This window comes from Chrysoperla carnea, chromosome 5 (genome assembly GCF_905475395.1).
Source record: "Chrysoperla carnea chromosome 5, inChrCarn1.1, whole genome shotgun sequence".
Taxonomy (NCBI): Eukaryota; Metazoa; Arthropoda; class Insecta; order Neuroptera; family Chrysopidae; genus Chrysoperla; species Chrysoperla carnea.
This window is the reverse complement of record NC_058341.1, coordinates 24,832,647-24,858,633: the sequence shown is the minus strand read 5'-3', so window position 1 is coordinate 24,858,633 and position 25,987 is coordinate 24,832,647. Positions and strand designations below refer to the sequence as shown.

Below are 25,987 nucleotides of genomic sequence, written 5' to 3'. Positions count from 1 at the left end.
TCACGTTTTGTTGCGCCAATCGTTACGTAGTAACACCAAAACGTACTGAAAAGACTGACAAAAGATTCGCGCAGAAATTGGTGTATTGGAAGAAAATAAAATAAAATTTTTCTTTTAATTTCAAGAAAAAGATTTGAATCATTAGAAAAATAAGAGAATATTAATTAAATAATAATTTATCCTACGATCATTTCTTCTGTAAAACTAATATTTACATTACCTTATTTTTACGAAGTAATTGATAATTAAAAATTTTTTTTTGCTAGTGGCGGATGTTGATCTCAGCTCTCTATGCTATACATTTTCGTTATAATAAAATGATTAATACTGCAATGTTTTACGTACTCACATGAAAAGCTTGTTCGAGGCTTGAATTAGCTGTGTAAAATATGCGGCTGCTAGCTTTTAATAATAAATAATTCCTCAATTATACCGAAACTTTAGAATTTAAATGATCAAGATATCGTCGATTCACATTACACTTACAACCTTATATTTTTACTATTATTATTTTCGTTCTGTTTAAAATATTGTAAGGAAATGATTTTTTTGGTTTAAGTGGAACCACCGTTTAGAGAATTTTAGTGGATAGAAATCTGGATAAGCAAAAACTCTGTAAGTAAAATTAATTGCTTCGCTCATTTAAATACAAAACCTTCTCTAAATGTAAGAAATAAAAACCTCCTATAAGACAGGGTCTTTTTTCGGGCCGTACCTCTTTAGTTGATACTATTTCTCGCATTTACTGAAACATCCACAACTGAGACTTTCGCAAGACATTCGCTGTAAGTTTTGCCTTGATGAAGGTACTACTAAAATTTTTTTCCTTTGAAGGTGATAAAGTCTTCTTGCATTTTCTTGTCATGATCGACTAATGTATAAACTATAGAAATACGAAAATATACGAACTATTGAAGGATCGAACTTGGATATAGTTGCATGTTCATCCTCAACCTTTTTAGAGAGTTGTTTCTGCACCAAGTTGTAAGTTAGGACCTTAGATAAGTGCCGCATTTCCACCATGATTGGTCGTTTTCACAAATAATATTGGCAAATTACAGCCACGCTAAATATATCAAGAACTACATGAGGTAAAATAATTTAAAAAAATTCGGGGAGGTTAAATTCTACTCAAAGGTAGTATTTTAGTTCCTCGAATAATCCGTAGATGATTCTTTCCAACAATTAATATTTTTTATTAGGCAATCTATATTAATATTGGTGTACTGTTATATGCTTATCGATTGGTTGACAGACTAAGTCAACTAACTTACATGTCATTCGATCTAAACGTCGCGTCGTAGTATGTAGTAAACACTGTTTAAAAACAAACCTTTGAGTCTTGCTTCAGGTCTGGAGTACATACAGTATACATTAAGTACGTACTAAAGCTATGTGGTACCTATGATGTGTCTATGTATATAGATAAATCTACTGTCTTCGATTGCTTTGATTGATCGTGAATTATTGTAAAGCTATTATACCCATACATTTCTAAACATTTTCTATAGTATATTTACTATAAGTACATTGTTGCGTTATCAGAGGCGGATCTACCTTGAGGAAATAAATAACCAAAACACAATATTTGAATGGATTTGGATGTACCATTTGAATCTCCCACCGCGACAAGTTAAAAAATATTAAAGATAATTACAAACAAGATAATAAACTTAGTAACTTTGTTGTTCGATCAATAACAACAACTGCTGTCTGGATACCGTAGATAACGTACTTTAATATGTTATAACACAGCGTTTTCATAAAGATCCTTTTTTGACAAAAACACTCATGATGATCAATAAATTCACTTGTAAGACATCCTATTGGGAAAATATTTTTGATATAATTAGTGATTTTCCCATCAGAAGTTCTCTTTGGCAGAATCTGATTGATAATGTGTATTAACAAGATAGCAAAACAAAAAAAATAACAAAATCTATCTCAAGTAGATAAAACTTTACAGCTTTGTTATAAAAAGGCGGAAAAAGGAATCTGCGTAATGCGTTTATAAGAAAATCTCTCTTTTAATAGACACTTTATTAACTCCGTTAAGATATTCTAACACTTATCGAGATAATTGGTCTCTCGGAAGACCTTTGACAGATAAGAAGTGTAATAAATTCAGACCAATATTAAAGCTGTCTAAAGACTATTGGTTATAATGTTTTCTAACCGTCTTGTCGCTCTGTTTCGTATACTGATCTTTCTTGTTGCTCTTTTTCGTATAGTGATAATGAGTAAAGATTAGATATTGTAACTTCATGAGTTCTTAAACTCTTAATTTACTTTGTGAAACCTACGATATTAATTTGGGGAGGTATGCATGAGCCTAATTGAATCTACAAGTATTTTACAATCTAACATTTTTACCAAGGTTCTTTATTATTCTAAAAAAAATAGTGATCGTGATTGATTGCTGTTATAGTGAGATTTAATCGCACTTTTTTTTTATTTTCTATTTATTCTGTTGCAAATCGAGATAATTGTTGACAAGAGCACTAACTTCAAAAATTGTTCTTTAGGAAGTAAAATATGTGGAGCAAGTTTTGAAATTGCACTTCTCTTCCCACCCTTTATTTCGGGATATTATATTAGTTCTGACTTTCAGAGTTTTCTACTTCTCTTGGAAAAGGACTTCACAAAACTTTCTAGAGTTTACAGTGCTTCTTATCGATAGTCGAGATCCATTTGTGGAGTTTTCTGCTCTTCTTGGCAAAAACTACACATGCTGTAGGTTTATTGTTTTAACTTTTAGAGTCGCAAGTCTTCCTATAATTTACAGTCCTCATTATCGATGGTCGAGATCTATTTGTGTTAGATTTTTTGATAGTTGCCCTATTACGTTCCAATTGCGTAGCAAATGTTTTACAAAATGGTGTGAGTCTCTATTTACAATAAAATGGCGTAGTATTTCTAATAAAATCAAATACTTGTATAATAAGGTAGTGAATATTATGTTTTTATATATTTTCTATACATATAAACATCATTGAATTTTTTTTCAAAATCCAAAGATAGGATTTTCTCTTTGTAAACGTTAAAGCCGCATACAGCAATGAAGAACCAACAAACATCGAATGCAATATAACTATATACACTCAAAACTTCAGTCAGTCATTTACTGATCAGAGAGTTGATCTATCTCTATTGGCCAATCCTTCTAATAAAATTAAATTCCATTATTATACAGGGAGTTTATTTTATGTCAATGCAAAAATATTAATGCACACTATCATTATTTTGAAATTTAAGGGGAGAGCATCCCGGAAAGCTGTAACAGGCAAACCCGGTGAACAGATTGTCTTCAAACAACGCATGCCATCATCTAACACACACTCGATTAGAGACTGAAGAGACCTAAATAAAACGAACAGTAAATATTTAGCTGCAGATAGCATTCGTTCTATAGCATGATCACCAGTCCAATTTCAAATATATTTCTGTCACTGATTTGAATACAATAATTTTGAAAAGAAGATATCGAGTCCATACATACTGAAGCGAAAATATTATGATTTATTTAAAATTTATTTAAAATTTTGTGTTTTTTGATGCTTCTTATATATTAACAGAAAGGCATAAACATAATATGTCAAAAAGGCACAAAATGAAAATGGTTTCTGATTACAATTGCACTTTTTATTTAGCACTCTCGGCAGTTGCAAGCTTCCTGTAATTGTTTTGCATAGTTTTCCACAGTTCTTTGGAGTTTTAATTTTTGGCCTAGTGTACTAACACTTCGTAACATAAATTAATAAAGTAAAAACTAAATTTTTCATAGAGTTTGAAGACAGTAATGATAAAATGTTTTCATCGAGTTTGGAGAACAATGAGTCGAGTTGCTTTATGGTGGATTATTTGTTTCCCAAATTTAAAATTCACAAAAATTGCAAATAATTTGTTTCAATATGCAAATACATATTTTTACAGTATGAAAGGATGAAGAAAATGAAATGAGTTATCCTGTATAAGTGAGTATCTATTATAGAAGAGTATACGCTATTCAGTCTATGGAATGTGTAATAAGTCGTTATACAACTGATGTCTAACAGAAAATGTCAGTTACCTGTAAATATACACTGTTATTTATCTACAAAATGTTTCAAAACTCACGCATAATTATCAATGTATTTTTTTTTTTGTAAATAAAATATATTAAAAGTTTATTAATTAATGCATTTCAAAGCATTATATTAAAAATTCTCTAGAATACTGGGTTGTTCATTTCATAAGATGTTATTACGCACACGGTAAGAAATTTTGTGTGCTTCAGGTAACAGAAGCGTGGAATAACAATGCATGTGGTGGTTGCCTCACAAGACTGTTACTACGGAGAGAAGAACAAAGTAATTATTAGATATGTATAAGTTTTATGAAGGTATGAGTCAATACCACGCAACTACAAAAACATAATATATTGTGTGCAAGTGCTGCTTATAAATTTGATAATATAGATATCTCTCTTGAATCATCAATATTCGTCTCTGTTTCGTCTCGTCTCAACTATAGTCGTCTCTGTTCATCAAATGATGGATCTTCGATGAACTCATAATTAAATTAAAATTTTGTTTTTATATCATCGACAACCTTATTTTTTATGGTATTATTATAAACTATAAGATTGTCTAAGTATTTAGGCAATCTTTATGGTATTATTATAAACTATAAGATTGACTAAGTAGTTTTTTATCACACTCTCCAGATTTTTTGAAATAGAAATATCCAATTGAAAAGGATTTGATTTTATTTTGAAACGTAATTACTTACCGAAATAAACCACAGTATGCATTTGTTGTGGTATCAAATCCTTGATCGGGTGGTACAACTCGATGTAAAAATCGTGGTGTTAATGCCAATGATGCAATTGCAGCCAATAGCCATGGATCACCTAATTCACCAGCTTCAACTGCAAATGCTGCTACATCGCTATTGTTTTCAGATAAAAAACGAGGTCTTTGGCACATTTCCTGTAACAGAAAAACAAATACAGAAATATTATAAAATGTATATTGTAATAAATTCGCTGGCGGGTATTTAATTTAAAATAGTATGACATTTCACGATTTGAATTAAATCCACCTATATATCTCCGCTATACTTTTTTTTTTTTTATATGAGTCAGGTGTTTCAAATATGTATGGGATTAAAAATATTTCTGATGATGAAAATAATGAAATTATTACTTTTTAATGTTTCATTTTATTTTTAAAAGTTTATTTCCTTAATTATTTTAATTATTTAAAGTATAAAATTACGTTCTTTTAATCTTTAGTATTAAAAAACTAAATCTTCCAAGTTTCAAGAAAAATTTGTTCCCGCCTAACTTGAACAACAAAAAGTCTTGTCACTATCTTAAACCCCATCTAAGAAATCTAAGACTCTGGATGGGGATCCGCTATCAAGAATCGAGCCATCTGGAGGAGAGTGGTCGAAGAAGCCAAATCCCTGGCTGCAGCGCCTTTTGGATTGGATTGGAACCGAAACCTTAACCGTAACCTCAGTCTACAACAAATTGACAAATAGAATGAATTCGCATAAATGTAAATTATATATATCTCGATAAATAAGAATGCAATAAATTTTTTGATAATTCTAAACATCCTTAAGAAAGAGGACAGAATAAGGAAAGTAGTTTTTTGTCTACTGTTTCTAAAAAATAAATCGATCACATTACGTTTTCCATATTATGAATGAGGAAGTAAAATATGTCAGATTTTTATATGATATAGAAAAATATACCCCTACCAATGTATTATCGATAATACTATGTACATATCGTTAAAGCAAAATAAGGCAATACATAAACAAATACACATATAACTATTACTTATAGGGTTCGAAGAACATTTGAACGGCCAAGCGACGGACGATAAAACTATAATCTTGTGAGCATACCTGGATTTTTTTTATAATACTTGTTACTATCATCAACAAAGTAAATAGAAAGAAGTTAACCAGTTAGAGACATAAATGGAAGAAGCATGGTTGTGTAACAAGAAAGCATTATTTACTACACTTTAATGTGTTTGGTTGTATTGTTTATGTTTGTTGCTATTCAAAAAATTTAATACCTATTAGTTCGCAGACCTACGCCCAAAAACTTCGATTACATCACCGTTGAGACTCTCTACATCTGTTCTTTATGCCCTTGCAATCAGCGTCTTACAAAAAAAATTATCGGTAGCGGATGGTTATTTTTCACGGAGTTCAGAAAATTTTTCATTCCGTCTCCAATTTCAATGACAGATATACGATGAATAAACAGCTTGTCGAAGGTCGAGAAAAATAGTTTTAATTTGTTTTCCTCTTAATATGAAACTATACAAAATGGATATCTTTCAATTCGAAGGTTGCTAATTTTTTATTATGACTCCAATTTAAATGACAGATATACGAGTTTTTGTTTTTCTAACAGACAGATAATCTAATTAAAAATGAAAATCAGTCTTTTCTAAAAAATTATTTTTTCCATTTAGAACGCGCTTTTCTGTATTTCCCTGCAGTTAAAACGATAAGGACACACAAAATTAAAAGTAATAGAACTATTGAGAATTAAGAAAACACAATGAATGGAATGTTTAGTTAGACCTTTAATAATAATCAACAAGTTAAAACTGAATGCGATATTCCAATTACAAGAATATCACTCTTGTATCTCCGCCTTTTTTGATATAAATTTTTTTTTCAGTGTACAGTTTTGCGCCAATTCGATAGTTTTCGTTTTCTATCAATAAAATTATGTATTGGAAAAGGCCGATGGCAGTCCGCAGTTTTCTATAGATTGTCCAAAAATTTGTGAAAAACAGACGCATTTGACGAGTCGTTAACGAGCAAGTACTTCCCAAATTGTCGTTTTAAATTTTATGAATTTATTTTCTAACATTAACATAAAATCAAAATTTTTATATTAAGCAAAATTTTAGAATATAAAAATATTCTTAACATTGACCGAAGTTATAACATCTACATTTTTTTTTAAGTTTATTGAATAAACACTTCATTACTTGTGAAATGACATAAATATTTGTATCGTATAAAGAAGATATATAAATAAAATATATGTAGTTTATATTATAACACATACAAATCGCTACATTGAGATTACAACTCCGTTATCTGTTTGAAATATCATTATTAGCTAGCAAACACAAGAAGAGAAAATAACTGTAGGAATATCATGTTCAATTTACCTGCATAATAGCCAATATTAACAGTTTAGATACGTTAAGAAACTTATTGTCCAGGAATTGTTACGTTTTCCATGTAATTTGTCAGCGTATGAATTCGTTGATCAATCGCCGCGGGTTCATTAAGTGAAGTAATATCTTAAAGTGGTTTTAAACAATGTAATAGTCTTCGCATACTTATATGTTGCTTATAATCTAAAACAACCATCTTTCACCTTCGAAAAAATGAAAATAAAAGATACTTTGTGGAAATCTATACTATTTGATGAGTAGAATCATATCAAAGTAAGTAAAAACAAACAATTGACTGAGTTAATTGTTGAAATACCATGTATAGACAGTGTTGATTACTCTGTCACTATACAATTTGGGCATAATTTGCGCTCTGACGGGTAAACAGTAATGTTTGCGAAAAAATGTTTCAAACAAAAGTTGTTTATTTTTTAAAAGAAACATTTAAACTTTGGTTCAATCTTTAACGGTTTACGGCACGCTATAGAAATTTTAATTTGATATCAAACGATAGACAGACAACCGGAAATGGACTAATTAGATGATTTTATAAACACCTATACCAAAATTTTGTTCATAGCATCAATATTTATTTTTAAAAGTTACAAGCTGGGGACTAAACTTAGTATACCTTGGTACATTTCATATACATGGTATAAAAAGTTCCACGTAATAAGAGTGCAGAACATAAAAACTTTGGGCTTTTTCATCTTACCATATATGTTTTCACAAAGGTCCTTTGTTTTCATTTTTGTGACTGACTGAATTAATATGCAACTATTCAATACAAGAATAGAGATTAATTATATGATTGACTTATAATATAAATAGATTACTTATAAATGTGGTAAAGTATTCGTGGTAAGATTATTATAATATAATTTAATATAATATCTTATAACTAACTATAAAGTATATATTATTATATTTGTAAGACATATAACTAATTGTTTTTCAGTTTTATATTACATATTACCGATATCAAATATTAAAATCTTGACAAATTTATTTTATTTATCTTTATTATAAATGTATAAATATTTTATTATGACGCACCATCTTTGTTTTTACTACTCTGCTAAGTAAACAAATTCATTTCTAGAAGAGTTGTATTACTTTATTTAAATAATTGCTATTGAAATTGAATAATTATAGCGATAATTTCATATTAATGTCACTTATGTTGTGTTAACATAAAATTTGGCCTGATAATTCTTGTCTCTAGATTTAACTCACGAGTGCGTTGGTGCTGAGAAAAATATCTTAGAAACATGCTAAGAAATATGACAAGAGTCATAAGAAGCATCGGAATGTTTCTATGCAGAATTTTAGAAAGGCAATTTTTGGATGCCTTATTTTGGTTGAATAAACCCTAAAGAACAAAATTGTAGGGAGACATTATAATAAAAGTGGCACGTGCGAGTTGCCCGTGTGACAAGTGCGGAAGAAGTTAATGAACGCCAACTTCCTGAACAGCCTGGTACTCATAATTACCTCAGTCGTTGTAAGATACCCGACCAACACCGTTTTTAACTGAAATTCCTAAAGCGAACGGAATTTAAAGCAACGGTTTTTTTGGGATATAATGAAAAGTACTGTATTGGACTCTTCAGATGCCCTAGAAATATTATCTCAATATTTTCTAGATGATCCATTTGCGTTTAGAACAATGTCTAAGTAATCAAGCAAAGATAGCTTTACTAATTAAATTTGAAATTGTCAAACTTTCGTAAAATATTGAATTTGGAAGGGAGGCTTTATTTATATCGTTTATTAGTTAAAATATTCGTGTTATTAAAAGCTATAATATTACAAAACTGATGAAATAACAAAATTTATGCAAGATCATATTAAAATTCGGAAGTAAATAAAGAAAAACAGTTTGTAGTACAAATGAGATAATAAACTCTAAAAGTTTATTATTCATAAAATATAATAAATAAATAATTAAGAATTAATGTCATTTTAACCAACATTAAATACGGTATTTAATTCTTCATACCATCATATCATAAGTTGATGTGTAAGCAAGACGAGTCATTAATATAGCGGATATTTTATTTATGTTATCTTAAGAATGTTGTTAGTTGTGTGTGTCTGTGTACATAGTGTACATAGATTGAACAGGTTGTATTTCTAGATATATGTATAAGACTTTAAAATAGTGGCGACGAAGATGCTGATCTACAGGCTGCTCTAACTTATAATAACAGGATTTCATCAAATGGTAGATTACGTTAAAATAATGACAATTTGTCAATACATTTATAACCGGGATAATATACAATAATTTTTAAGCGACAAGCTTTTATTGTACTAGAAAGTAGAAAATAATTTTTCGATAAGTCACTTATACACGGCTATTTGTAAAAACTTGAGGTGGTCATTTTAAAATATCAAGAATGAATCGGAGCGCCTCATCCACTTCAAATACCTACTTACTTTTCAATTCATTGTTGATATTGAGTGCTTTAAGCTTTTACAAATAGTCGCGCATGAGAAAAAATTATTTTTTACTTTATAATACAATAAAAGCTTGTCCCTTAAAAAGTTTATAAAATTTTTAATTTAAGACCAAAAAAAAAAAAAGAAGATATATTTCAAATATGGTGTAAGCGATGAGAAAATTAGGACGCCACTTACCTTACTATGCATTGACATCCAAACTAAGCGCGCATGCAACATTTCAGGTCTTGGGTTGACTGAATGATATCTGCTTCAAAATTGAGTTGCGAAATTCCACCCGGACAAACATACATATATACATACATTGCAAGTTAAATAAAAGTTTGGTTGGTAAGAAAACTTGGAAATTTGGTAGTCAATATCGCCTTGAAATTAAATCAGTGCCTCTAAAGATTTGTCTCGAAACGTGGCGAAGGATCACACATATCTCTATCGCTTATTTTCGTAATATATTACCGTCAGCTTTTAATCGTGTTGAAGAATCCTTAGTTCAGACTGTCAAATTTTCAATTTTGCTAAGCAGACGTTTGGAAATATTCATAAAAATACTAGTTTTCCTACAAAATCTCAACAACCTGTATTTAGAAAAGGATGCTTTCCTTAATTGACACATTATATGCCAGCCTAATACGGGGCCCTTATAAGGTTTCCAGTGAACCAAGTATTTTGGCGATTGATATAATTATTATGTGTTCAATTTCGATTTAAAGTACTATACTGCTAGTATAGTAGTACATTATCCTCTAGGATATATTATAATTATAGGTACTATTAGTGGGATATTACGACTAATTGTTTACTGTGACGAAGGAACCTTGCTTGTGTTTAAGCGACTTCAAAAAATGTGGACGTTCGGATATATGCATTTTTTTTTATGTATGGTTCTAAAAAATACAACCTGTTTACACACGTATAGTACATTACATGTTAATGAAACTGATAAAGCGGGTTTTATACTATTTGTATATATATTTATGTGTGTGTAGAGTGAAGCAGGTCAAGTATATTACATACTCATATAAAGGTGATCGGGTCAGGTCAAACAACATATCAATTGTTATTAAAAAAATAACAAAATATATAGGTAACAAAATCAGCTGATGGTTTAAACACAAGTTTTACAAGATAGCATTTATAAAGTCAATCAATCATTTTTTATAATTGGTGTGAGAATTTGTTTTTAAGAAGTGAGAAGAAAAATTGATACTTTTTAAAATTACTATAGAAGTGGACTTCAAATACTCATAAAGTTAAGAAAAAACAAACAAAATATACCAATACAAAACTACTGACAAATTATGGTTCAAATTGGTTTAAGTTTCTACATAATTTGTGGTTTATTGACATAACGAGTACCTTTAAGAAGAATAAACTTTTTGGTTCTGAAGCTTTGTGCAAGTCGAAAAGAAAAAATCAAACAATATTTTCATAAAAATTTTATTAAGATTTTTATCGAATTTTTATGATTTTTAAGTGGTGAATTTACAGTAAATAAAAACGGATTTAGGAAGAATTAGACCGAAAAATTTTCTATAATAGCGTCCCATTTTTGAACGCAAGGACTAAAGACTTCAGAACCCAACTAACTACCCAACAAACTCGACCCAGCCAACTTCTGGTAATTACAACAATACTCCGGGTCTATAAAATTTTCGGTCTATTTTTTCCGATTAATAGTAAAAACATCAGTATGCTTACATGTGGTCTCATCCATACAATTGGATGTAATGCAGGTTTTTTATGATGGTATAATGCTTTTGGCCCAGCGGGAAAATCAGGATCTTCAAATAATGCACCACGTTCTCGACACGCACGTCGTACTGCCGCATAATTTGACTGTGAACATCTTGGCCGTTCTACTGTCCAACATCTGCAAGAAAAAAAATGGAATTAATATCGTTTATAAAAGGAATACAGTTCATCGTCACTGTAATCATCGTCACTGTTCAACTTTATCCTAAGAATTTATGCAAGGTGCTTCGATAAACGAGAGATTAAAGGCTCCAACTATACCCTTTTCTGACTGGATTAAGTTAGCAAAATATTCCTTGGGGTCCTATTAACACGTTACAAAAAGCTTCATTCAAATCGGTGCTGTTTCCCGACTTTTCCACTTTTGATCATTTTTTCCGGCCATTATGGATGCACACTTACCAAGGAATTTATTTTCGAATATTCAATATATTAAAGTAAAGAAGGTTTTTTTAACAAAGTCTTTTTATATACAACCAAGTTATTATCGCATAAATGGAGGTTAAACTGAAAAGCAAGCAATAACAACAACTAACCTCAACTACTTTATAAATCACATTGATTCATTCACAAGTCATTAGATATTTGAACACTGTTTGTTTGAACTTAACTATTATTATAAAATGTACCATGTAGATTATTGAGTTTAGATTATACAAACACAACCCTTTATTATTAACATTTACAATTATTACAGTACAGTGGATACACATAACCATAAATTTGTATAATTTAGGATTATTTAAGAACAAGTCAATATTATACGGTGTTTTTATGTGGTGAAATGTATTATTATTTATTACTAGCTTTTGTCCGTGGCTTCGCTCGCGACATAGTGATTCAATTCAATGAAATTACTAAGTAATTCTTTTAGTGAATCATTGATTCATTTAAAGAACTATTGGTTCCTTTAGAGAACGTAAACGGGCGTTTCTTGCCACATTTATCCCTTGTATATACCACTTGTAATATGCCAACTATAAATACAAATTCACCACTTGCTGTTCTTCCAACCACTTGTTTTCGTTAAGCCAATACTCTAAATACATACTTTACGTGTAATCCTTGGAAAATAAGGTGGCCTTCGAATTGGGTACATGATTTAGTATAAAATGTACTTGCATGCTTACAAGTACATTCTTCCACCAACTTGCTCCAGATAAGCCAGCCCTCTAAATAACAACTTTACTTCATTTCCGTGGGAAATAAAGCAGCCTTCGAATTCTGTACATTATTTAGTATAGAATCTACTTGCATACTCGCATTAACTTTCAGGATACCGGGCGGTCTTGGCATCGCGTCACAGAAAAAAGCATTATATGAGATAAAAATAAGCAAGCAAATAACCAAATAGTAATTGTAGTAGTTGATTTATTAGTAATTGGACACTAGTCCAGGTCTGACACAATTGCAAGATTAAAAGAAAAAATAATGGAGGACAAAGAATAAAATTACTCTGATAAAGTTTACTCTTGCTGCTGTTTATCACTATATGGCATCAACGGTCTTATTATCGGGAGTCGATGAGTAAACAGGAATCGAATGTCGGTGTGATTGAATTTGACCAGAATTATTCTGAATATTATATTAAGTATAATTTTGGTTTCTTTGACTAGCATTAAAAATAAAAAACATTTTTTTTTACTAGTAACGTGAAAAATACTATAATTTAACGGAAGGGTTATCAAACAAAATAAAAAACAAAGTCAGAAATCGAAGAGATAGTTAGTAAACGAACTCAAGCTATATCTGTTTTGGGTTTCCTTACCCACAGTTGTGTTTAATTTTTCACGTTTCCTTGAAATAACAAAAACTTAAGAATGGTTTTGGACAGATTGTAAATATACATTCTACCACACATCATAAGATTAAAAACTAAACATTTCGCATGTTGAATTTTAAAATATATTACAGATGATGAACATAAGGCGGGTGTTTTGGTAATAAGTAAGTACAGATAAAATTATTGCTACCTACCACTGCGATGCTAGGTAGGTACTACACTAAGGAGTAGGTATTCACTCTCTAGTCTCTTCCGAAGAATGATGAGCATTGCACACCTGTATCCACTTATTCATGTGCTTAGAGTATAGAACAAAAATATTTGTATTGCATAAATAAAATGTACTGTACACTATCATCACCATAGTAATGATCTTAATTTATAAAATATCTTATTTATTTTATTTGTTACGCCATGAGTAAAATAAGTTTCAAACTTTGTTATCGTTTGCTCAGAAATTTTGCGGATGTTCTTGAAAACGGATTTACCTACTTGTAATTAACTACAGATCTATAATATGTTTGCATAATTTCATCAAAATTGAAAATTGTTTATTAAAGTCTTCTTATAGAATTACGACGTGTTTTTTTTATCAGGTTATGGGCTAAATTTCAATTTATCAGTTTTTTATTCTTTGTGAAATAAATAGATAAATAGTAAAGTAATTTCAGATAAATAATGCAAAGAGTAACTAATTACGGTTTTTCAGCTTTTTTTTTTCGTTATGAAACAAGATAAGTAGTGTAATGTCTTAGAAATATATTACTAGTTTGCCCATTTTAAAAGGCACGGAGAATTTTGACGAGTGGTGTTTTGCGATCGAAAATGTGTTGGTACTGGAAAGAATAGAAAAGCACATAAGTAAAACCGGCAGACGACGCAAAAACAAAGGCGAAGTTAATATTAACGATAGATTCAGTTTGGTACGCGCACATCAAGGAGGCCAAGAGTTCAGCAGAATTATGGACAAAGCTAAAGACTGTGTTTGATGACTATGGTTACGATACTCCATCGATAATGGCAACTGAAGATTCAGGTATTTCGATAACTGCTGATGTCATCAAGTCTGTGGCGATATTCTTACTAATTATAAATCATTATAGTTGTTTGTTTCAGATAACAAGAAGGGTTGGAATCTTGACACGGCTAGGATGTTTCTTTTTTTAGTCTCCACTTTACCAGACGGTTTTTGGACACTTTTTGAATTTTTTGTATATTTACTTTTTACAGAAACCTTGCTCTTTCAAGTTGCAATCTGTTCTGGAGGAAAGCATTAAGTCTGTATTGCAGAAGATCATGAGATAAATTTCGCGTCGACAAATAATTATTTCTTATTAGACATTTCGTTCATATACTTGAACAGTATTGTAAGTGGAAATGGAAATCATAGTAAGTTACTTAATATCCATTTATTTATTCAAGGGCTTTTAAAACCCAGTGCCGTTTCTTTGAAGTAAACATAACTAACTAATGTTCGCTTTACTTACCTTTGAAAGTCTATCCAGTTTATCCGATACATACATAATGACGCAACCTTATACACAAACAGAATATACTTAATAAAAATATCACATATGCAAAAAGGTAATATTATTACAAACAGTATAACAAACATGCAGCACCACTATATTTTGTTATGAAGCAGCATTCAACAAAGAAGCACTTCAAACATATTCGTTATGTGCAGCATATGCATGCAACAAACGCATATAATAAACCAATGTAGTATTTGATACTAGGGATATTAAATGAATCTAGGCACAGTTATGGGTACAAAAAATTGATCCAGTTATTTTTGGCTAATTACTTTTGGATCGCTCATGCCAATCGACAATGCTACTAAAAAAATGGGGAAAAAATTGTTTCATCAAGAAAAGACAAGCACCTTATAAATAAACACACTGAAAAGGGTCAAACTTAGTTATTCCAAGCTGAAGTGTATGCCATAAATAAATGAGAAACCGAAATCCTTCACCGGAAAAACAATAATAAAGCAATTTAAATCAGAAAGTCAGGTTGCGCTCAAAGCGCTAAATTCATCTGAAGTAAACTCCAATAACATTTTGAAGTGCACCGCAGACTAACAAATTGGAGTAAACTTAATAGTAGCATGTACTTCGTTAAACACAACCATTTCTTAGGGTTCTGGACCAAAAAAAGGGAATACCGGCTATGGTAAGATACGTAAGATGCAAAAGCTCTTAGGTTAAGTTAGGTTAGGTTATATTGGCTGTCCACGAAGGACACACTTAGGCTATAGAGCCCATTGTGATACCATATATGTGTTTTACTACCTTTCCGCTGAAAATTTCTATATCAGCTCCTCAATTTTAGAGGCTGAGTGGACCTCTTTCATGCATATACCATGCACTATATCCAACCCATCACAACTATTAATTAAATTAATTTTGTTGCGACGGCGGGAATCGAACCCGCTACCCTAAGCATACCGAGGACGGAATTGGTAACGTCTTAACCAATTGAGCTAACAAGGAAGTATCTCTGCAGATTTTTTCAGAAGGAAACTGGAATACACATTCAGTGTGAATAAATGAAAAAACTTCTCTCGCAAATGACATCATTACATGGAATGGACTAACCTTCACTCAAGTGAAATAAATCAAATGTCGAGAATATTCTAAAGCTTATTAAAGTCACTTTTGAATTAATGGAAGTAGAAAAGTTCAAACTGATCGCAAAATATTTACTTCTAAATCAATTCTAATTTAATTTCATTTCTTCTAGCGCTTCCTTGCGTAATCTAACCTAAGATTTTTTGTTAAATTTGGTTAGTCTGTATATTGACACGATTATGAATGAGAATTTACTCAAAGAAATTGTATTTGAGTGTACTAATTCTTTGTATAATCTTTATGTATAGAAAATAATAGTTTATGATTGTTTGAAGAAAGAAATATCTATCTATACAGAGAAAAATTTTCTACTTTTTTTTTAAATGTAAAAAGTTGTATAAATATAAATAAAATAAAATAATCAGTATAATATGTATTTAGCTTTTCAAAATATAAAATATACATAAAAAGATGTGTTTATATAATATAATGTTATTATTATTAAATGTCAGAGCCCACCTTGATATAATAAATTGTTAAATTATAACGTGTGGAATAATTTATATTAGATTATTTATTTATTAGTTTAATTCATTAATTTTGTTGTTTTTTAGATATTTATTATTATACAACATGATTGTAAATTGCATTTAGTATGGCTGTTTTCATTAACATTTTTTTTTACTTTTATGGTGTTTACCTCTGTATGTTGACTTCATACCTCGATAATATTCGAATTTGGAACATTTAAGAGCATCTCATAGCCCTATTTTTGCAAAATTTTGGAAAATGATAGGAAACCATTGTACTCTAAAATTTTGAGTGGCGTAAATCAGTAAAATTTGCATACATGTAGAAAAGTGACTTACCATTGATTTGTAAATATTTGTTTAATGACAGTAAGATAAGATTAAGTTGTCGAAGCTAAGTTAACGAGTTGCGTACACTTAAACCATAAGTCTCATTCTAATACCTATTTCGCTGATTATTTTAGCTTTTCAATTATTTTGAGAGGCTGAGTGTCTTCTTCATCACCTGACCGAATTCCAATATATACATATAAACGAATGTATCGGCTGTGGCAACACCGGCTATAATGACATATAGGCTACAGAGATCAAAACACATTGGAATTATGAGCTGACATGTCGGATATAACGATCAACGCATGAAAAAACTCACTAATTATATGAATACACTTTTTCAGAAACAAAACATCTTAATGCCATATATAGGCGAATATGTGTAGGTACATATAAGCATAGTTTAATATGAAAATGTAAGTATCGTTTAAAAAAATAATTTGTATTATGGCTGCGATAAAATACACTGTTTCAATTTTAGCAACCAATTTTAAAACTTTAAATTATCTGAAAAATTGCCTTTTGTACACAGAAGTTTTGTGGCGGTTAGACAAGTTTGTACTCCATAATGTTTAGTATAGGTAACTTTTAATTAAAGAATTACAATTTGAAATTAAATTTTAATTTAAATCACGCAAGGTATCAAGTCATTCAATGTTACATATTCTTATGGTCGGTATTTTTAAATAAATTTGGAGTAGAGTCTGAAGAACTTTTCTATCTTGTGATTTATTATGTTAAGTTTTTGAGATATTTGTGTGTTTTTGGAAAAAAAACGTGAAAAACGTGCTTCGCAGTTGCAAATTTTTTTAATCTTACGACAGGACTCGAAAACACCTCTTTCGACTGAATTCGAAAATAAGACGCATTGGCGTAGAATGAGTATAATTTTATATGGATGCTTTATTGTTCGACACTTGCAGTCATCATATTTTTGAGCTCCATTTCGAATTCGTACCGCATAAGTTGAATTTTAGAAAAAAAAATTTGAGTCGAAAGAAAACTATTTATGTTTCGACAAGAGATAGACCAAAACTTAAAAAGAAGAAAATATATCTTATAAAATTAAGTTTTGTTCGAATTTTGTTTTGTTATGTCAAAAATAAACTTCCCAAGGCCTCGGCATTTTCGGAATATCGGGCCCTAGACTGTTAAAGTTAAATTTAACAATTTTTTACAGAACTCCTCACAGGATTTTGTGAATGTCAAATATGCACACAAAAATTCAGATTTTTACCGCAAAAATTTTAACCGCTTCTAGCAGACCTTTTCACAATAATGATTATTGAGGATGTTTACATAAAAATGGATATCAGCCCTTTATCTACTGTACAGTATATTCAGTATCTTATATCTATTAAGAAATTAAAAATACTAATTGTAATATTATTACAAAATTACAAAAAAACACTGACATATTTCTTAAGGTAGTACCAGCATGAAATCACTTTTCGACAGATTTGGCCGAATTTTTTTTCTCGGGTTTATAATAGCTTTATTTATGAATTCCTAAAATTTCATAATTTTTGACCGTTTAGATCGCGAGATATTTAAAGACAAAGTTCGCGATTTTGAATGTCATGTCCCATTTAAATCATGTAAAATGTCCGGTCTCTCCAACTATTTTTTATGATATTATTATATATTGAAGAAAAAGTAGAAAAAAATGTTTATACAATACAATTCTAAAAAAAAAATTTAGAAATTAATTTTCACTTTCGAGATATTAATTTTGACGTAAATTGATCGAAATTGGGACGTTGGCATAATTATTTCCCATTTTAAACGGTCAAAATTTCTGAAACTTTGGGAATTAATAGTAAGCATTATTAAATTCTTAAATTTAATTTTTCGTTAAATTCTGTCGAAAAAAAAATTGTACCATTGCTTTAACATAGAAACTGCAAATACCATGCTGGAACATCCTTAAGTATACATTATACTAACTATCTATAGTATTTCTAAAAACAAAATGAACAGGAAATATGGAGAAAGGTTTATAAAGAATGATATAAAACTGAATAATCCATACTTTATAATATTTATTGAAATTTAATTGTTTTGGTTTTTATATTGTATAATTTGATATTATTATCATTATAGTGTTTTGGTATTTGGAAATTGGTGTCATCCAAGAGTCAGTAATCATTTAATAATAATATATCTTTGAATATCGCATGTATAATGTGTATAAATTAATATGTCTACCGTCGTACAATGTGGGAAGTAACTTATTATGTTTAAGTTTTTTCCCACAATGATTGATTTTAATTAACTTATTTGTTGGAAAATAATTTTTTGTTTACTTAAAAAACATATGAAAAATTTTAATTGAAAATAAATATGCTAATCATCTAAATTAATTGAATGTAACTACTTTGAAACGATTATATTTCTAGGTTAATTTTTTCTTGCTAAATGAAGGTAGGTAAAAATAAGTGCTGTATTTTGAAAAGAAGTTAATGTAGAGGGCTAAAATTATGCTATTCGTTGTGTGCGTAGTCATGGTAGGGACAATAAAATCGATGCTAACGCTTCCAGTGAAAAATTTTCAAGTTAAAGGAGGCTGTTATGACTAATTTGCAATTCTTTACATGTTAATGTTATAGAAAATGTCAAAAAAAATTTTGAAAAACACTTATTAATTAAAATGAATGCATAAAAAACTGTGAAAATAAGAAATCAAATTGCACAAATAATATTTTTCAAATTTAAATTATTATAATTATTAATTTAAATTTGTGAGACAATAATATTAAATTTTCAATGTAAGTCATAAATGCAATCCATACAATGCGATTTCATCCAACCCGATGAAAGAGTTCAGAACTTTTAAGCGGCTGAACTAACTTTCATGTAACTTACAGTTTTTATGTTCACATCATGCCCTATTATTTGATATCAGACTTGAGAATAAAAAGTTAATATAACATATTTTGTATTTAATATCATTTGAATATTAATACTTTTACTCAGTAAAAAAATAGTATTACAATTATAGACCAGTCATAATAACTGAGTGGTCGTCATGGTCAATTCAATCAGTTCAATTTAGCCATGTTATTAGATAGGATAGTAAAAAGGCAATCGACTCGTCCCTAGCTATTAGTTCCGAAGCTGGTTTAGAAATCATCTTTAGGGTAAATCTTCTTGTAACAGGATCTGAGCTTTCACAGTGTAATTGTGTTATCATTTATCCTTCTAAACTCTGAATGTATGCTCGGTATTAATGCATCGCGTTGCCCTTGATGGAATATTTTATCTTACGAAGAATTGTCGCTGAATTTTCTTTTTCTGTACAATAATTTCATTTTCTATTAACAGTACAAAAAATACGCCCCTCCTACTAATGTTTAATGCCTTTGCTTAAGACCATACTGACTGAAGATCTAGCTATCACTTAATTCCGGGACCAGGACTCCACATTCTGGAAACCTATTAGAGCTAGGTTAATTTTTAGCTCAGATTTGAAAAATATAAACCAAATTTAGTGAGATTACATACTTGGTTTATCAAAATTGGATAAAATTTGAATGTGATAGAGCAAAATTAATTCTTTTGGATTCTGATGACGTCATAAAGTTAAAAAATTCGATTTCTTTGATAACACAGGCAAATTTGATTCGATCATATTGGAATTTTTTTTGAAACTCACTAATTTTGGGTCATTCTTTTCAGCTGTGATGTCATTTTTCGCTAGCTATCACTGATGTGCTTAATTTTGGGACCAGGACTCCATATTTTTGAAACCTATTAGAGCTAGGTTAATTTTGATCACAAATTTGAAAAGAAAATAAATGACTCTGTTATTGGGTTGCGTTGTAAGAAGTCATCTCAGTTTGACTTTTCTGCCTGATGTAATGTTACCGGATATAAATTTGAAATATTTGATAATTTTATTATATTGGTACATTCAGATGAGAAAACAATACCATACATTTGTATAACAAAGACAATTATATATTACAATTATTGATTCAATATAAATATCTTTGTTTTACATAACTAGGTCGAAGTTTTTTTTGTTTTATTTTTACATTATGCGTGCACATTTTATTATAATGTAATGAATAGGTTTAATGTATATAATATATATAGTGCAATTGTGTTGTTCTCCTGCCATAGTTGGAGGTTTCCGGCGTTAAAAAAATTGTTTTTACTAAATATTCTTAAATAAAAGTGTCATATCTGTATGTTGTGATCACTTAGTGTAGTTGCACATTTCATCAAAAGAATGTGTTCTTCATGAAATACATACTTATACATACACTTTATGTGATATCATATGTTTCCACTGGTTACATATCGAAATTATCGAAATTTAGACGAATACTATTCTTCTAATATGGACTAATAAGTGTAAGCCTTACCCAATTTTTTAATTGTAACTGAGATATTTTCAATACAATATGTAATTGAATTAAAAAAATACTTTTTCTAAATACATCGTTTTTTTCTTTGTAAAGACGCAAATAAAATTTTTAAAATAAAAAAATAATTTATATTATTATGTTGAAAAATGTAAAAACTTCTCTTTATAAAGAAACGAACATTTATAAATGATTAAAAAACAAGCATTCGAGATAAGCATTCTCTGTATCGCCATTTTAAAAAGTTTCATGTCTCTGTAAAAGTTTTTGTAACGAAGTTCTTTAACGTGGCTTGCCTTGGTGAGAAAACTGTTAGAAATCATCACGTAAGCATGTGCGATATGCTGTGTGTGATTGTGTGTGAGCCATATCCATGGCAACCACTATATGTTTATCTACTTGACACAAACCTAGTTTATTACTATTCTGTGTATAGGTTTATTTAGGTAAGCAATCAAAAACATGTATAATACAGATTAGAAAAGTAAGTTAAAAAAATTGCATAGTATTTATTTAACGTTTAAATTTGTTTTTGAACAGCGTTCTTAAGAAATTTCGTTCCTAGCGGGGGTCCCACGACCGCAGTCTTTTTATTAATTTTTATTTTTTTTGTGATCTTTAGTTTAGTGAAACGCCGAGCTTTCTGCTCTCCATTGGCATTTTTTAAACCTTTCACAAATTGAAGTGCAGGGGCTGGAGAATTGAAAGACCGCAGCGATTAAATTTATCCAACTGGGTTTAAGTCTTAAATTTCTTTGGTTAAAGTTTGATAACGACAGAAATTACTACCAACTAAAAATGATTTGGAAGAACCATTGGATTGTGACCCGAGCTAAAAAGTTTGCATCGGAATTGTATAAAAGAATGTTTCACCAAGAAATTATATTAGATATTTGCGGTTGAGTTTATATTTTTAATTTAAAACGGAATATTAAACTTATAAAAGTACAAAGTATATTTGTTATTATTATGATATGTAATGTCTGCCGTTCTGTTGACTGAGGGTTAAGCCATGCATGCTACTAGGTCATTATTGTAAAATAATCTCTTCACGATATGTAGGTAACACATTATACTTTATCATATTAAGTATGTATGTAAATATGTTCAAATCGTATTACTATAATTTTATGGCGTGTAATAATCCCTTGAAATATGTATAAGACGATTTATTGCCACGAAATTTGTACAGAAATAATAAAAAATATTTAAATTTTTTCCGGCTTAAAAAATATTAAAATTTTTCATTTTTACCTTTAAATTCAGACGTACAGACAAAATGGACTAATTAAGTGATTTTATAAACAACTATACCAAAATTTTGTTCATAGCATGAATATTTTTAAGCGTTACAAACTTGGTACTAAACTTAGTATGTAATATGCAAGGTATAAAAATCTGAAAGTAAAATGTAATTTCAGGCCTTAGTAAGATGCTTTTCTCCGAGTAGAACAACCTTTACTTTAATCATTTTTCCGAAAAAAACCTCCGATGAAGAAATTTTCAGATGGATTGTTTATAATTAGACATGCTGTATACCTAAGAATTACGAAACCGTAATAACTTAAAATACTAGAATTGATGATATATTGAATGAAAAACCAGTTAATAAAATCAATACCATTTTTGATATAAATACGGATATAAATCTATATTTGCTAAAAATAATATAATTGTGATCCACGCTCGCATAACATTATAGACCTAATTCAATTAATTTTTTTTTTTTTTTTAATTTCTCACACTAGATAATCATTATTTCTTCGTAATCGTTACTTTTTTTGCTAATGCCTGCAGAGAAAATATTTTTTTACAAAATAATATTACCAATTAACCCATATTTGAATTTTTTTTTATTTGTTATAAATAAAACCTTCCAAATTTGGCATGATATATCTACGAACGTAATTTTGATTTGAACACATTATTAAAAATTTATTATATTGAGATATAATAATAATTATATTGAGAACTATACAATTTTGGTCACAAACTATCTGATTTTGTAAAATAGGTAAGTGAAATAATTCGTTCTGTTGCGAGTTGTTAAACAATAATCGGGTTTGTCTAGTTCTTGTAGGAATTTTCATAAACAATGCACTTCAGTTCATTCAGTTTGAAATAAAAGTAAATGGGATCAGCGTCTCCACCAGAATTATTTTAAGTTTTGTCTATGAATGGACTCTCTACCAGTATTACTTACATTTTGTCTATGAGATATATGAAATATTTTTATGAGCAACCTTGGTATTTTTATAGAACATAAATTTAAAAAACCCGACAAATTTTTTGGGTACGGAATCCTAAACTAGCACTTGATACATATCTTAGAACACTCTCCATTAAATTAACTACCTTTCTTAAGAACACTTTCCATTAAATTACCTTTCAAACGAAACAAAAAAAAAATTGAATCATCCGTTTTGTTCCTACGATGCCACAGACAGACAGATAGAGAAAGAGACAGGCACAAACACATAGCGATCAAAATTATAACACCCTATTTTTTATTTCGGGGTTAAAAAGAACCTTTATAGCTTTATGAAGTTCATCTGTGTTTCAAAAATTAAGATGTATTAATCTTAAACCATTTGCAAACAAGCTGACGTAGAAACTATGTTGGTATGAACACAAATGAATACAATTAACTCAAAATAGACAAAACTATGGATAAATTCTTAGTTTAAAAAACAGAATACTTAAACTAATAGATAGGAAAATCGGTTTAGACCCACCATGCGAAGAATCTACGTTAATTAAAAAGTTGTTTTTTTACAAAATCTGTATGTACACCGTTATTAAAATTAAAGCTTTCAAAATATGTAAAAATGAAGGATGGGAGCAGTATTACATTTTTGCAATTTTAATGTCAGTCCTGTTGATTGACAAAGACAGGGAGCAAGGTCCAAAAAGATCATATTTTGCGTGAAGTATTTCATTAACGGTTTTGGAACGATTTCAAATTTATGTATCAACGATTTCATATGAATTCTAAGTAATACTTTTACGTTAGTAATTTCAAGAACACAATTAGCAAGGAACAACAAAACATATATATAATTAATTGTAAATATATATAATATAATACAAACCACATTATATTATATGAAATACTATATTACAAATGAAAATATTTTAGTTTAACGGTAAATTCCCTTCAATAATTACAATAATAATAATTATTGTTGTCATACAAAATATAATTTGTAATAGACAATTCTTAAATAAATATTTAAATAACTGATATTTACATGGTCGCAAGCGTTCATGTTTACTTATATTATTCATATCAATTACAAACATACCATACTGTAAACAGAAAATTACCGGTTGAAAAATCTAAGTTTCTATGAGAGTTCTAAAGAAAGAATCTAATTGAAAATTGAAAGCACAAATTCAAAAGTATGCTTTATTATACCATGTATATGAAATATACCAAGATATACTAAGTTTAGTCCCGCTTAAAAATATTGAAACTATGAACAAAATTTTGGTATAGGTGTTCATAAAATTACCTAGCTAGTGAATTTTCGGTTGTCTGTCTGTCTGTCTGTCGTCATCACGATAACTCAAAAACCAAAAAATATGAAGTTGAAATTTTTACAGCGGTCTCAGTACATAAAAGTAAGGTCGAGTACGTAAATGAGCAACATAGGACAATTAGTTCTTGGGTCCGTAGGACTCATCTTGTAAACCGTTAGAGATAAAACAATAGTTTAAATGGAAAAAATGGTCCTTATAAAAAAGCTAACAACTTTTGTTTGAAACTTTTTTTTGTAAACATCATTGTTTATTCACGAGGGCGCACATTAGATGCAAATTTGATAGTATGGGAATATCAGTTATGAATGTGTGGCTAACTAAAAGTATATATCTTTCTCTACTTACGTGTCGTCAAAAAACAAACGATTGCGTCATCAACACTGCCTATACATGGTATTTCAATAACTAACTCAGTCAATTCTTTGTTTTCACTTGTTTATATTAATTTTTACAGAACGATGTCGAAGAAATGGAAATTCATTTCAAATATACTATGATCCGTCATCATTTCAGAACGGTTTGAAATTTGAGAAGCTGTTGTCAAGGTAGTGTCATTTTTTTTTATTGTGAGTCAAGATTTTTTTTTACGTAAATATGAGCAAGACGATAAGAATCGAGAGATATATTATTGTTTCGAAATTCTGTCCCTTATTCAATAAAACGCAATTAATATTTCTTGTATAGTTTTTAAAATTAGAAAGTTAATCATCTTAAATTTAAGACACTATAATTTATTTAAAAGTTATTAATCGAATTAAAATTCAATTTACATAAATCAATCAAAAAATCAAAGATGAAATTTATTTTTAATTTTAAACAACGATTTATACAAATTATTTGAAATTATGTATAAGATTGAATTTTCAGCATTTGTATTTATTATTTATTAATGGTTTGTAATAGTTCAGACAATAGACATTTTGAACTAAAAAATTACGTGAAAAAGGAAGAATTTGGAAAATTTAAAATTCACATTGAGAAATTAGTTTTAATAAAAAAAATTTCGTTTTTGTTTCAACTTTCTAGCTCCAAAATTGGGTGAGGTATGCCACTTTTTAATACAAGTTTTTTTTCACGTTTTTATATAAGCTATTATGTTTGAAACCCCAAAATTATCACTATAATTCTTGTAAAATACTTTTCGTTTCTGTAAATATTATACTTTCTGAGCTTTGCCTACTCAAATATTATTTTACTTTTCTGTTTTACTTGGGAAAAACTAATTTCTCTATGTTATTTTCTATTTTCAAAATCTTAAATTAATATTTGTTTTACTTTTGAAATTGTTATAATTTTATCAACGATCATTGTAATTAATCTTTATGTATAAATTTCATCTTAATCATTAGGTATCAATAATAATCATAATTTTTGACGTTAATTTACTTTTAATATTAATCATAAATTATTATTAACATCTACTTTTAATCATAAT

General features: G+C 29.2%; 1 protein-coding gene across 1 annotated transcript in view; it reads right to left on the bottom strand.

The window, feature by feature from the left end:
• LOC123301688 (calpain-9-like) overlaps positions 1-25,987 on the bottom strand; it is a 161,095-nt gene that overhangs the window by 45,717 nt on the left and 89,391 nt on the right. The window contains exons 3-4 of the mRNA XM_044884543.1: positions 11,367-11,538; positions 4,771-4,970 (exon numbers count right to left, since the gene is read on the bottom strand). Of these exons, the coding sequence (XP_044740478.1) occupies positions 4,771-4,970; positions 11,367-11,538 (372 nt within the window). The remainder of the gene's footprint in view (positions 1-4,770; positions 4,971-11,366; positions 11,539-25,987) is intronic.